General features: G+C 31.2%; 1 protein-coding gene across 1 annotated transcript in view; it reads right to left on the minus strand.

The window, feature by feature from the left end:
- LOC136975897 (dual serine/threonine and tyrosine protein kinase-like) overlaps positions 1 to 14,618 on the minus strand; it is a 101,501-nt gene extending 86,883 nt beyond the window's left edge. The window contains exon 1 of the mRNA XM_067271060.1: positions 14,388 to 14,618. Coding sequence (XP_067127161.1) covers positions 14,388 to 14,511 — 124 coding nt within the window. The 5' untranslated portion in view covers positions 14,512 to 14,618. The remainder of the gene's footprint in view (positions 1 to 14,387) is intronic.
- Positions 14,619 to 15,967: the final 1,349 nt, after the last annotated feature.

Genomic DNA, 15,967 nt, shown 5'->3' on the forward strand with positions numbered 1-15,967 from the left:
AAAAGGTCATGGCAGCCTCAGCTGACACTGGAAACAACTTACTGAGCTAAAGGTTGGATTCTCTCACTAAATCCTTTTATCCACTGAACATAGTGGGCCAGTATTCCAACAGTCTGGCAGAGAGATAACATCTGTAAAGAGAGGTAATCCTAGCAAGGGCTTTAGACATTCAGGATCTGATCATATAGGCTCCTCCTTCAATTAGATAACCCAGTATACAAATAGATCTAGAACAGAATAAATATTTTGCTTTGTTGTGTGTTAAGTTATACTTAAGGGCAGTGTCCATAAAGTGAGTAAGATTATGATCATGTTCCTCTTGAGTTCTTCTGCAGACAGTATCATCATCCAAATAAGCAAACATATCAACTAAGTCTTCTTTAGCAATCAATCAAGAATTTGGGCAATACCCTCCCTTCTAATTGTTGCACAACCAACTCACACAGATTCCTCGATAGGGGGCTGCCCATGGGTACACTCCGTCTTTGTAAGTACACCTTGGTTTTCCAGTTTAGCAACACCACTTACTTACGAAGATGGGGTAAGTAAGTGTACCTATGGGCACCAACCCGCACAGATCCCTCAATAGGGGAATCTGTCCGAGTTGGTTGTGCGACAATTAGAAGGGAAGGTATTGCCCAAATTCTTACTGAGCATCAGTGTGTACAGAAAATATGTTGACGACATCTTTATACTTTGGAAAACCAAACGTCGACGAGTTTTTAGCATGCATAAACGACAACGTGTACGGTCTTACCCTTAATCTAGATCAGTGATTCTCAAACTTTTTCGATCCACCGCCCCCTTTGTTCCATAAAGTTATACCCAACGCCCCCCGTGTGAGAAAGGATTGGAAATATTCTTAGGAAAATTTTTCTATGAATCTCACACTTTGTGCCCTTGCCGTACATTGATCTCGACATCTGGAAACCATTAAATGCAATGTTTCCTCTTATCCGTTTGACAGAGGAAAGGGAACTTTTACCTTTGATCACCGCTCAGTACCCTGCCTCCAGCGCCCCTCTAGATTAACTCACTGCCCACAAGGGGGCGTTATCGCCCACTTTGAGAAATGCTGATCTAGATCAATTTAGTAACTCTTGCACCCATTTCCTAGATGTTGACATACATCTCGGTGGTGGCAAAATAGAAATGAGCGTTTATTGCAAACCTGACCATATTCCGCTATTTATCCCAGCGAACTTGTCTGACCCTTTTTCTTACAAAATTACAAGATCACATATAGGAGAACCGGCACAATTTACGAGCTGCTAAACAACACTAAGGATGAGATAGATCTTAACAGAGCCCCAGGGGTTTACTCCATTCCCATCAGGGACAATAGGTTCCAAAGTGATTTGGTTTATATTGATTCAACTGTAAGTTCAACTCAAAAATGATTACAGGAGCATCAATCTAATCTTAAAAACAACAGGCACACCACCACCTTAACTGCATATGTTACCGACCTGGAAATTCGTGTGGACTTCTGAAACACCAAATTAATTAGACAGGAATTTCAAATCGATCACATTCGGCACCTGGAAGTCTGGGAGATCTATAAAGCCAATGTTGGGGTACCTGTATCAACTTTACGGATGGGGATACATCACGCATGCATGGAGGTACCTGTTCAAAGAATTTGAAATGGAGCCAGGCGGAGGGGTAAAACATAATACATATAATGTTTATTACATGGGAAACATCATTCTAACAGTCCAAGGGGGATTCCGGTCAGTTCAGCACCTGAAGGTTTTGGTGAAGACCAAAAACATTAGGAGGTTTTTGTATCAAGTACAACACTGGCAAAAGGTTTTGTTTGTGACTGTTTATAATTAATTATATCCTGGGATTTCCTGGAATCCCCAGGAACAGCTCACTTTTTTCCGAAATCTTGAGACAAGCATAAGACCAGGAAATTAGAAACCCTAGGTACTGTACAACTGACTAACTTCTGTTGATTGAGAAACTCCAAGTTTTTTAGCAATTTTTCATCTAGATAGTTTTCAGTCAGCTTCCACTACTGTAGCAACTTACAGCATTATATATCATCCTAAGCAAAGCTCATCTTCAAGACTGAAATCCTCATTCTTAAATTTTTTGAATCAATGCTGACATTTTTTGATATTTAAGACTTCAGTGTCATACACACTACATACATTGTTGCTGTAACCACAGTGTTATCTTTTTTTAAATTCACATAACATTACATGCCTTAATTTAACTTTTTAAAAAAAATAATTTAAAAGCATTATGAAAATCATTATTAAAACTTATTATATGTGATTAAAAATTAGCACTTGAGTTGACTGGTGTATAATACAAGTTATGCTATAGTTTAAAAACAATGCTTAGAAAAACAAAATTACTATATTCATGACTCAATCAGGACCATACCAAACAGTTTCAGTATTCAGAACAAACCTCATATTTTGCACCCCTGATTCAATATTAATTACAAAAAAGTTTTATGGGTTTTTAATTTTGCAGGCTCATTTTGGAACCTCTAAGATCAATGTCTGGAATACATGCTTCCCTCATCTCTCCTTAGTTACATCTCTAGACTCAACCCAATACATACTTCCATCCAATCAACATAGGATGTTTAGATTTCAGTAAAACTTGTAAAAAGAATAGAGAACACAATGTATCATTTTCCTTTAATATGCGATTATTAGGAATCCACCAACCAACTTTTATCTTAATGACATTTTACCATCATGATTTTGTGATATATTAAAACAAAAAGAAAATTTATATTTTTATTTTTCACCGTTATAAATAATATACATGAATTATTACAATTAACTATATACATCAGAAACTGTCATCCATAGAATGTAATTCAAAATATTTCAATTCAAATTATATACTTTGTGTTCTTTGTTTTATTCAAACTCAGTTTATGAAAACTGACTAACTAGAAAAAGTTTTATTTTTATTAAATATTGTGGATCTCCAGACGGGGTTCAAACTTTAGTAACCTTCGAAATTCTTATGTAAACAACAAGACTTGGAACTGTTCAAGTACATGTCAAATTTCTGTCAGAGGCTTAGCAGAAGAGAAACTCTAACACAAGCACTCATAAATATGTAGGTCATCGACTCGCAAGTCTATAAAATGTTGGCCAAGATAAACCTTTTTGAACAATAAAAGAGGAAATTTTTGATAAATGAAAGATGAAAATAATCGTTAAAATTCTTAGACATCAAAAATGGCATAACAACAGCCTGAATAATGAGTGCGGGTGTTGGTGTTTTATAAACAATTGCCAGGCAGAGCCGATAAAGAGGTATAAAATAGACACCTCGAATCAGACCTTTCCCGCAACTGGAAGAGGCTTCATCTTGCACCTGGAGACAAAGGAGAGACCAATCAGGAAGAGAGGAATGGGATGAGGGACCAATCCGAAGTGCAAATAGAGGGAAAAAACTATAAAAAAAATCGAGATTTTAAGGTCGAAGGACAGCCTCTGGATTAAGCCAAGAGTCTCTTCTTTATTCGAATAACAGTCATAATCCATATTGAGTTGTGTCGTCGCTCAAGATAGAACTCCGTTGTACCATTTCTCTGATCGTCTGTCTGTCCAGAGATCTCAACTTGTCCACCCCGGGGCTGCAACTGATGCCAAAGTTCTCATCTGAATTAGTGAAGGACTGTCGATTAATGATGTAAACACTAATGTTAACAAATAAACGGTTTTCGTGTGAAAAACACTTGTCATCATTTGCCTCCTCCCCACAACCCACATACAATCCTCCTTTCAATTTATCTTGACACGGGATTAACTGATCCCATCTAAAAGACAGCAACCTAACACAGGTGCCAAGGCATGGGTTTCCAAGTCCCCTATCTCCACCAAGTCAGCTACCTTACAATATTTATTTTTTAACATTGAAAACTTGTTACTACTATGATATTAATATTTTCTGTGATATAATCTCCAAAATAAAGATTCCAAGGAAAGAAATTCTGCAGGAAAAAAATGTTTATCTACATTACTAGATTTATACTATTTTGTCTTCAAAAGAGAAAGAGCAAATCCATGAGTCTGTGAAATTTAATAAATAGTTGGTTTCTATTCACATAAAAAATGAAAAACTAATTTTTGCTTCATTGAGTATGAAGGGAAAGGATCTGTGTGAGGACCTGAACGGAGGTCGACTAAAAGGGACGAAATTGAAGATTTCCATTGTTTAGTGAAAGATTTTTTTCTGTATTTAAACAATGAAAGATGCGAATTCGAGAAACACGCGCCGCGAAAGAAATCAAGTTCTGTCGGGACAATGACCTCTCCCGCGCCCTCCATCGGGTTTCGAATTGGCACCAGGTGACAATGAGAGACCAATGGAGAGGCAACTTGGGGGAGGAAGATTATAAAACCATTGTTTCAAGAACATAAAGGAGTTCTTGGATGTGCGAGTTTCCTCCGGTGGTGGTGTGTGCGCCCGTAACATCAGAAAGAAAGGATCCCTTCCGAACCCTGAGGAAGCACCGTGGATGTGTGATTGCCTAGCCATCTCTAGATCATCAGTTTTGCATTGAGCTTCAGCAGCCAGAATACGTGCCATCCACCCCGAGGCCTATCGTCTTCTTGTCGTCCCGTCGAACTGCTGGACATCGGAACACGAACTTTGGACGAACAATTTTGGGGACTGTCAGTCGCGCGTTTTGTATGGTGTTACCTCTTCAAACAAGAGTAACTTGTAAGAAAACTTTTATGTTTATTAAACGGTTTTTGATGGACAACCAGTCTCAGTGAGTCATCCACCCCCACATGCCGTCTGACCGCTCGACCGCCTTTGCTTTCACACACTCCTGTCGGCTAATCCTACATCTGCAGCAAAGCAAATCAAATGTGATTACAACAAGAAATCTTGTGCTCTAGCAAGGAAGTCTTCTTGTTCACAAATATTGCATTTTTATATTTTCTTGTCAATTTACATACATAATTACAGAAACTTAGCTATTGCACTTAAAAAATATATAAAGGCAATTTTGACTAATAATAAAGTTTAAATTCTAAAGTAATTAAACTGAATAACATACTGAAACAAAATATTTGAAGAGATAGTGACAGTATGAAGGTCAAAGATAACATTATTATTACTAAAGATGAAATAAAATTATTTTGATAGCAGCTGATAGACAATCTAACATTTACTGTAATACAATGCTAATATTACTTCTGAAGTTTAATTAATTAGTAATTTAAAAAATTTATTTTAGGAAGTTTAAAGTAATGCTATAATTTGTTTTAAACGTCCTAAAATCAATTCATAAAAGAATTTGATTTATTCGGATATGCAAAAAATATTTTAATATATAAAAACACTATATTTTATCAAAAAAAATTTTTTTTCTAAATATACAAATATAAACATCTATTAACTCAAATGTTTGGTTATTGCCAAATGATCTGCTTGATTATATTGGACTATAATTGGCTAATTCTTTTCTTCCAGAATTTAATATTTAATTTAGAAATTTATAATTATTAACTTTATAAAGAGATGCACCTAATGCCTACCTCTAGACAAAATTACTGAATATTTAATTATTTAATAATAGCCGTATTATAGCCTGATATTTTTCTAAATAAAACAAGTAGAAAATGTTCAAAATTTTTGTTAAATCAACTGATGATGAAAACATAAGTCTTATAGTATTTGCATAGTCTTATATAGATTATATTTCTTGTTTTAGAAAAGCATATTCCCTATAATGCATTGATCCTTACGGTAGCTTGATCTTTGATCCTTACAATTGTTGTAAATGCTTAAATGAAAATTGATAAATTTTCATTTAAGCATTTATAGCTACTGTAAGGATCAAGGCTTTCATAAATAAATACTTGGAAATAAAATGCTTACATTTTTATCAAGTTAGAGTATTCTATTTGCAACATTATCTTTTTTGTAAAGAATTCTGTATTTAACATTGAACATATATAAAATCTTTTGTAAGATAACATCACTGGATACTTGGTATATAAGTAGTTGGGTCAATAACTCCTCTAAACTTTCCAGGATTTACACAAGTGGTGCATACAAAAAAATTTAACTTAAATAGTTATCTATGCTATTATACAGGAAATGGGAGTTTGGAATCTCTGCTCCTACTTTGTTCCAAAGTTTCTCACCATGGAAATATATGATGATCATTTCCAGTGTTACTCCACAATCTGGAACTGCTTGATAAATATAGCAATGAATAAATCAAAAATCATTACTGAAGATGAAACACCAGTGAATTTGTACATTTCTGAGAGTAAGCATACCTTTGCAGAGTGGAGATTCACTCTGCAAAGGTGTACTTAAAAACTTCAAAGTAGAATGTGTCGAGCAAACAACCATGCTCACTATATTGTGATTACAAAGGAATTATCAAGATTAATTTTCTTGATAAAGTTAACATAATGAAAAGCAGCTACTACTCAGAACTGGTAAGGTCCACAAACTGTCAGAAATCAAAGGAGTTTCCTTTTCCCCTTATGACAATGCACCACAAGAATTTGACCATGTCACAAAAGTAACAGTTGAACAATGCACATTTCTATAGCTCCCACATCCCTCCTTCCTACAGATTTTACTCTGGCTTGAGAGGTAAATAACACCTAGTTGGACAACACTTCATTGATTGATGAATTGAAACCAAATTTCTGAGCACCTTCCTCCAACATTTTTCAAAAGACATTTGAAGATCTTATCCATTGCTGGACAATGTATGGAGCAAAAAATACATTTAAAAAAAATTTACAAAATGATGCCTTTTATTAGTGAAAAGTTTAATAGCTTTGTTTCTCCATCCAAATAGGTCCAAAGACTTATTGACATACCTATGTATATACCATATTTTTGTGTGTATAATCTGCAGGATTATCTGTATTTAAGACAATTTGAAAGAGGATATGAGTTTTGCAATGGACTTCAATGCATATTTTAAATTGCAGTTAAAAACTTTATTTTAACTTATCTCGTCAACTAGTACTTTATCAATTAACAGGACTTATTATACTGGGTTTATGGATGTGCAGCAATTAGGTCTTACAGATCAGAAATAATATTGTTTATTTAAATCACCTATGATTTAAATCAGTGGTTCCCAACCACTGGTCCACGGACCACCAGTGGTCTGCAAGAGCTAAAATATGGTCCGCGAAAGATTTAAAACTTTTATTAATTTTGAGTTATTATTTCCACAATTGATACAAATTGAATTTAATTTTTACTAAAAATGATATGTTTTCTATTATAATAGTACTGTTAAAGCATGTTACTCTTGAGTTTAATGATTACTTATGTTAAAAGTTTTGATTAAAGTTTATTTTTAGATTGACACAGTTTATTTTTCTTAAACCTTGTGGTCCCTGCTAGCAACAATGAAATCAAAGTGGTCCCTGGTCTAGAAAAGGTTGGGAACCGCTGATTTAAATAAACAATATTTTTTCTGCAGTTAATTGATAAAGTACTAGTCGACGAGATAAGTTTAAATTAAGTTAAGGACACACAGGCATATTAATTAAACAACTGCAGTTAAAAACTTTTACCTGTATAGTCATATGTGGCAATATGCATAGGATATAATATAGTAGGGTGGGTTATGTGAAAGTATGACTAGTGATTTTCTATAAGGGGTTCTGCCATCATGGGCTACATATAAGAAAATTTTAGAATTATCATGTATAGAAAAGTCAATGTTTTTATGTTTTGATTTATTTCATGTAAATCCAGGGAAAAAACAATATAAGTTATTCAGCAAAGTCTTTTGTTATAAAACCTTTAAAATTAATACATACTTCTCTGATCTAGTATCCTGCAGATCTTCCAGCAATACTTGTTCAACTATATGTAGTGAAATATCAATTTATCCTTTTTGTCAAGAGACCAAAAAAAATCTATGATTTATGGAAAATGATAAATGCAAAATTTTATATAAAACAGAAAAAGTCAGATTTGCCTATATTGCATTTATTAAATGAAAAAAACTATGCCAATCTTCATTTATTTAGCAGCACTTTTTAATTTTGAATATTTACTATATTTGCTTAGTCTCGTTTGGTGATATGAGCATATAAAAATGTTCCCATGAGCTTGAATACATAAAAGTATTTTGTACAGTACATACTTCAGTAAAACTCTTCACTAATGTGAAATCAACTTTGTTATCATCCCACCATCCCTTCTTCTTCAGCTCATTATCCTACATACATTCAAGATTGTACAGCTAAGCTATATGCAGTACTAACTGCTACATCACATTTCAGAAACATAAATGCTGTCTGTTACTATTATCTATGTGTATTAACTCGCTTCTTTTGATGGATGCATATAGGTTTGTGGTTTTTTTTGGTGTGTGTGTGTGTGTGTGTGTGTGTACACATTTTGCTCCTCCTTAACAACCAGCGGGTATCTGAAAGTAACATTCTTCAGGACTAAAAGTTCTATCCAAGAAAACAATAAATCAAGGGACAATTAGTATAGATTTATTTTCTGCAATTTAAGTAAGATTTGTTTAGGGACCCTAGAAATGTTGCTGGGAAAACACTATCTAGGAATAGCAGATCACAGTTTCATTACATGTAGTCAAGTAATCAGTAACTGTGCAGTTCTAACCTGGTTCATTTTTAAATATATCTGATTTCTTATTTTGATGTATACATGAAGTAGTTTTAAGCCTTAAATAATAATAAAAAAAAGCACTGAAAGTTGCTTTATATTAGAAACTAGCTTCCACTAAGATCTGCAAAAAAGTTTGTTATTATAATGATTAATCAAATTTTAATATATATTTTCAAATGGTGTAATGTTAAGGTAACCGTCTCAAACAAAGCCTTTTTTTACCAGTAACTGAACTAAACAAAACTTCCGAACATTTTCAGCCTTCACCAAGGCCTGCTTCAGGTGCTGAACTAAACTGGCTTTCTACTTGGACCATTAGAACGATTCTGTTCAATTTTAAACATTGTATATATCACATTTCACCCCTCTGCCCGGCTCTGTTCAAATTCCTCAAACAGGTATCTCCACGCATGCGTGATAGCTATGGTTGATATTTTACGGCAAGTTGAGGTAGGTAGCGATCCCCACATCATGGTTCTTAATTTCATATCCCTTTTCCCTTTGATTCAGTTGAAACCATGCTTCTGCACACTTAGAGACCTTTTTCTTGGTGAGAAGGAAGCACATCAGCATCGTAAGCAGATTTTGGAGCTTGCACACCTCATGTGCTACACCTTGGTTTTTCAGTTTAATAACATCATTTACTTACAAAAATGGGGCATACCAATGGGCAGTTCCCTATCAGGGGACCTTTGCGAGTTGGTAGTGCGTCAGTTAGAAGACAGGGTATTACCCAAGTTTTTACCGAGTATCATTGTTTATAAAACACATGCTGATGACCTGTTTATCCTTTGGAAGAATAAACCAAATGTTGACAAGTTTTTATCATGCAAGAATAACAACATGTACAATCTTACCCTTAAACTAAATCAATTTAATAACTAATGCCCATTTTTTAGATGTCAACATGCATCTCATTGAGGGCAAAATAGAAATGAGCATTTATTACAAACTGGGCCACGTTCCACTATTTATCCCTGCAAACTCGTCTGACCCCTTTTTGTATAAAATCACAGCCTTCTGGGCCCTAACCAGACTGGCCTTTACTCATCACACTAACAGGCACAATGCCCTGCTAGAGCTTCAACATATAGAAAATATAGCTGTTGAACACGGCTACAAAAGAGGCATGGTTTGCAGTTTGGCCTACGCCTACGCCAACCAACTTCCCCCACACAGCGTTTCTAACAGCCAGTCTATGTCTAACAATAGCCAGCAGCCCATTACAGGCTATAGGCACACAGTCATCCAAGTTCAATGGACATTTGAACTCCTTATACAAGGAGATTGCAAATCAGAATGGCACGGAGATCACATACGGAACATCCGGTACAATTTACAAGCTGCTACACAATGCAAGAGATAAAGTAGATCTTAGCAGAGCCCCAGGGGTTTACTCCATTCCCGTAAGGGATGATAGGTTCCAAAGGGACTTAGTTTATATTGGCTCAACCATACGTTCAACCCAAAAAAGGATACATGAACATCAATCCAACAGGCACACCACTGCTTTGTCAGTGTATGCCACCAACCCGGAAGTTCAGGTGGACTTCTGCAACACCAGATTAATTAAACAGGCCTTTCAAACCAATCATATTTGTCACCTGGAGGCCTTGGAGATTTAAAAAACCAACTTAAGAGGCAACTGTACTAACTTTAAAGACGGTGAGACTATCATGCATGCGAAAAGATATGTGTTCGAGGAATTCGAATGGAGCCAGGCAGAGGGGTAAAATGTGATATATACAATGTTTAAAATCGAACAGTATCGTTCTAACAATCCAAGTAGGAAGCCAGTTTAGTTCAGCACCTGAAGCAGGCTTTGGTGAAGGTTGAAAATGTTTGGTTTAGTTCAATTACTGGTAAAAAGGTTTTGTTTGTGACAGTTCATTTCTCACTCCAGTATTTCTGATTAGAAGACTGTTATTTTAATGCTAAGATAATGTGATATATTCATGTAAATCTAGGGAAAAAACAATATAAGTTATTCAGCAAAGTCTTTTGTTATAAAACCTTTAAAGTTAATACTACTAATACTACTACTACTAATATACCATAATACTACTACCATAATACTACTAATGTTTCATTACAAGTATGGGGGTCCCAATATCAAATTGAAATAGTGCATTTAAAATTATGTCAGAATGACAGGCAATTTTCAATAACAATGAAAATTGACTAAACTCAATCTATTTAATAGATCTTTCCCTCTTTTTGGAAGGAAGATCTTGATTATTAAAAGGAAAAAAAAAAAGAGATGGGAAATCAGTTTTCTTTTCTTCTAAATAAAATTTAATTTTACTACCCATACCAATTTACATTTCAAATTTTAGGCAAGCACAATTTATCAAATTTTTTGTCCTGTATGCACATGGAATATTAAAATAGATATAGGCCTATATAATTTACAAAATTATACCATACAACAAAACTGTAATGATATGTAGAAGAGAAACATTAAAAATAAAACTACTAAAATAAAAAATACATAATTAATAATAAAAAAATGTTTTCAAATGTTTTGTTCTCTATAAACTATTCTGCCTGAAGAAGACACGTTGAAAGTATTGATATTTACAAAATAAATATTTTTATGCAATGCCAAAAGCTCAATTTATATAGGTGTAATCACAACTAGATATTATGAGTTCAGAAAGATATTCAGAAACTGATGAATCAAGAAGCTCCAAGCATAAATATCTGAATTTGTCACAGTCCCAAAGAGACTTCCAGGCTCAAATTCAGCAGAGTTGGATTAACATTGGGATCTAAAAGTGAAAATAACATTTATCTACTTTCCTCCAGTGTTGTGAACTAAGCAGCAAAATTTCCTCCTCCTTATTTTTGTCAGATGATTCAGTAGATGGTGAGAAGACTAACAGTGAGATTGAGAACTATGCTGGTTGAGAGAAGATAAAAGCTGACTAACTTTTCTTTTTTTCAATGCAGAGTGGGGATATGCTTCTTAACATTTAAATAAGATAATTCAAGAACATTAATATAACACCAGCAAAGGTCTTTACAACTTTTTATGACATTTACAGTTGTTAGGTGATGCAATCTCATAGAACACCCATAATTAAGCTGGTATACCCAGCAATAGCTAAGCACTAAATGACTGGAGACTTAACATAGCAGGAAAGAAGGATGTATAAATCAGGAGGAACATTAAGAACATATCAAATACATAGAACTATCAATATAAATGAGTAATTAATGATATAACAATGCTTAATGTTTTTATTTTATTTTATTATATCATGTAATTTTAAACTTGAAAATATTACATAGATGCATACATTTGAAAAAAGCTGTTCACAAAATTAAAATAATTAAAATTGTCTACCTTCACATTTGATTTCCACTGATATGAATATGAATGTAAGCTCTTTACCTACATATTTTTTTTGAAAAAAATTTTTGTAAGTGTATATCAATCTTTTGTTTTGCAGGATTTTTTTTTAATTATTATAATACTGATATTTAGGAATGTTTTTAAATAATATTTATAATGTTTACAAATAAATAAATAGTATAACATTTTTTATATTACTTTAAAGTTAAAAACTTCAGGTCATTGAATTATTATATTTTTCGTAAATGTTTAATAATAATTTTTCCACTAACTTTATCTAACAATAAACAAGACAAACAAAACCAATTTCCAGCACAAAAATTATAAGAAATTAAACATCTATCTAATAAAATGAACATAAAACCTAGTGAAGAAATTAAGTAGCAAAACTAAACAACTCAGTTAAGATTTTATAAAGATTCAATATATAATATCTGCAACAGTCTTTAAAACAGCAAGTTAGTTCAAAAAATATTTAAGTGCATAAACAAAACAAAAACTAAAATTATTAAACATAGGAATGTTAAGATTTTTATAATACAGTATTGACAAATATTTTACAAAATATATGATTCCTTCAAAAACATCATATAATTTAGTTCCTAAAATTTAATATTTGACATAAAGATAACATTTTTTAAGGAAGAGTCTTAAAAACACAATTTTTTTTAAACAAGTGCTACTAATAATTAATTTGTCTTCATGACATAAATGAAAATTCTTAATAAATACATGATTAACTAAAAAGCCAATCTGATTTAACTTGAGAAGTCTAGCCTAATTACCCAAAACATTGTTGCCATTATATGAATTTATTAATATATTAAATCCATTTTATAGCTTAAGTGCATTAATAACAAAGTGAAAATCATGAATGATAGAAATTTAAAGAATATTTTCACCTCATTACAAGTACTCTTCTTTATACTACTTTTATACATTACAATAATTTACATTTCCATAACAATTTGGTTCAACTTTAAATCAATATACTGTACTTTGGAAACTCAGTTTACAGGTGTTAACAATACAACAAAAATTTTGGACAAGAACAAACTATTGCACCTTCATCCAGTAACAAGAAAATATTATAAATACTTTAATTTTCTATTAAAGTAATTTAATAGAAAATTTATTTTCCTCTTCTGAATTATAATTTATCTTTAAAAGAGAAAAAGGAGAAGAAAAATGTATTTTCACTTTTAAAAAAATGTCTTTTATAACATATTAATGCTTTGTGTTTATATATAATCTATTACAATTGATTACATTTTGCATTAAAAAACTTTAATCTTAAATTTAAAAACAAGTACATTTTTATAATACTAATTTTATAAGAATCAATATCTACTATATATAATTATATATTGTTTATTGTATTTATAATTAAAGTAGAAGATTATATGACATTATTCCATTTTAATCAAATTGTGAATTAATAAATGGATATATAAAGATTAACTTAACTATAACAATAAATCATCATTACTATTAAAGACAAAGAAATTTTATTACAAAATATATTAGTTATCTATTGTTTTAATGGATTATAAATAGCATTTAAATATATTATTTCTTAACAATTTTTAATGATGTACAGTGTGTATACATACATACATATATATATATATATATATATATATATATAATGAAATAAAATATTTAATTAAAAACAAAAACAAGGAAAAAAATCACATTTTAAAAACTGAGAGGAGGTAAACATAATTTTAAACTTTCTTTTGATTAAAAAAAAAAGAAAAATGATTAATAAATGAGCATATCTCACAAGATAAAATGATACTTTATGTGTATTAAATTACTAAAATTTAATACACATAAAAATTTCAATTATGATAAATTACTAAAATTTTATCATAATTGAAATTTCATTAAAACTTATTGAGTATTTTCTATTTTATTTTTGTTTTATTTAAAAAAACCATTAATTTTTTATTGTTTTCCTTTTCAGTTTTTAACTCTATTCATTTCAAATTCCTTATCATACATAAAATTATTTAAATTTGGTGTTTAACATCTATTTAAATTATATTATTAATACATTATTTTTCTATAAATTTCATTCAAGGGGTGTAAATTCGTCATCCCATTTGATATTTAATTAAATAACATCAGCAAAAACTTCCTCAAAAACAAAACAACTTGTTGAGTTACATGTGTAATTAAAGGGAAATGTCCCTTTAAATCTATCTATTACACAGTTTCTCTCTCTCTCTCTCTCTCTCTACCAAAATTCTGAAAATTGCTATAGTCAAAAGATGATGACATAATATTAATTTTTCTATTAAAAAATAAAAGAAAAAAAAACTAAACTTTCCAGAATGAGACAAGGTCGCTATAACTACAGTCGCAATTTGCAGACACAATAACATTATAGATTTTGCCTTACCTTCGTCGAAATAGCCACTTCTAGCGATATCTTCGAAAGAATGTCTCGTATCCTTCAAAATTCTCCTTAAGTGCTTGCAGTATTTGGCATATCTATTAAATTCATGTGGTAAATTCGCAGCCATTACTAATCACATTTGAACGAATAACTTCACATCCAAACTTCTGCTCAACTAACTTCCTTCTGTTCTGACGTCACCGACAGTTTTTCTCGTGATTGGATGACTCAGCTACATCTGGTGTCGTAGGAAGCAAACTGAAGCTACAAAGGTTGCAAATTTTGGAGTTTGCGCTTTTGTAAGAAACAACAAAAAGAGGTTAATTTAGGACAAAGATTGATGATTACGTCCTCAGTTAACCCCCGTTTAATCTTATATGATATATTATATTTATCTTTACTATATTTTGTTAGCATTTGATAAACGCGTGCAATATTTCGAAGATTGTATAATATCATCTATCCACAGTTCTCTAAATTTTATCTCTATAAACTGATTTTTAGGCTACATGCGAATTCTCTATAGATTACAAGTTTTATAGATTATATAATTTTTTTAAAATTTTAAGTATTTAAAGTTTACATTAACTAATTATTGCGGTGCATTTTCATTTTTTTTCTATTTTAAAATCTTGCTTTAAAATTTATGATGAAATATGAAATTCGGCATTGTAAATTAAATATAAAGCTTAATATTATAATATAGAAGCCGTGTATATAAACAATAAATTTAAATGAGATCTTTAAGTTTAACTTTTATAAATTAATTCAAATTAATTATCTCTTATAGATTAAGCTCTTATCTGTAATGTATTATACACTTCTAATCTATCTTAAATGTCTAAAAATCTTATATTTTGCAATAAAATATTGTTTTAATTTTAAATGAATTAGTGAAAATTATAACAGCAGTAGCTGGTATAAATAATAAATCGATATTAAATTACTTATAAAATGCATAATCAATTTTTATAAAATTAAATTACTGTTTATGTACGTTTCTTTTTCAACCTAATCATATCTCATAATCTGTCATGTATATAGGTCAATAAATTAAAATAAATGATGCAACTTAAAAGTTAAAATTTCCTGATTAAAGTTTTCGATTTAATTTAATATGTGATCAAACTCTTAATTGAAAGTTGCGTCAAGGTCTGTACCACAAGAATGACTGGAACAAAGTTATTTTTAATCATTATGCTACTATTTATTATTCAAATATTAAAAAATTAATAATAAAAAATTGAAATTTGCAAGATGAAGAGGCCGTTAACAACTTCTTCATTTAATTATTCTAAATCAAATACAGAATATTGCTTAAAAATATAACTTCGAAAATGCATATACACTTTTAGTAATGTTAATTTATGCTTGGTTTTATTAAATTTGTTTAATAAAATAAAATATCTGAACTAATGTCGAATAACATAACATAATATTGATATAAACTTCGTCTGATGAACTATAATTAGACTATCTGAAAATGGAAACTGAATAGGGTTATTTAAAAAAAATTCTATAAAAAACAGTAATTCTACTCTTTCCACAGTAAAAATGTAGGCCTTATTTAAAATATTTTAGAG

Source organism: Centruroides vittatus, unplaced genomic scaffold (assembly GCF_030686945.1).
Source record: "Centruroides vittatus isolate TY-2023 unplaced genomic scaffold, ASM3068694v2 contig_391, whole genome shotgun sequence".
Taxonomy (NCBI): Eukaryota; Metazoa; Arthropoda; class Arachnida; order Scorpiones; family Buthidae; genus Centruroides; species Centruroides vittatus.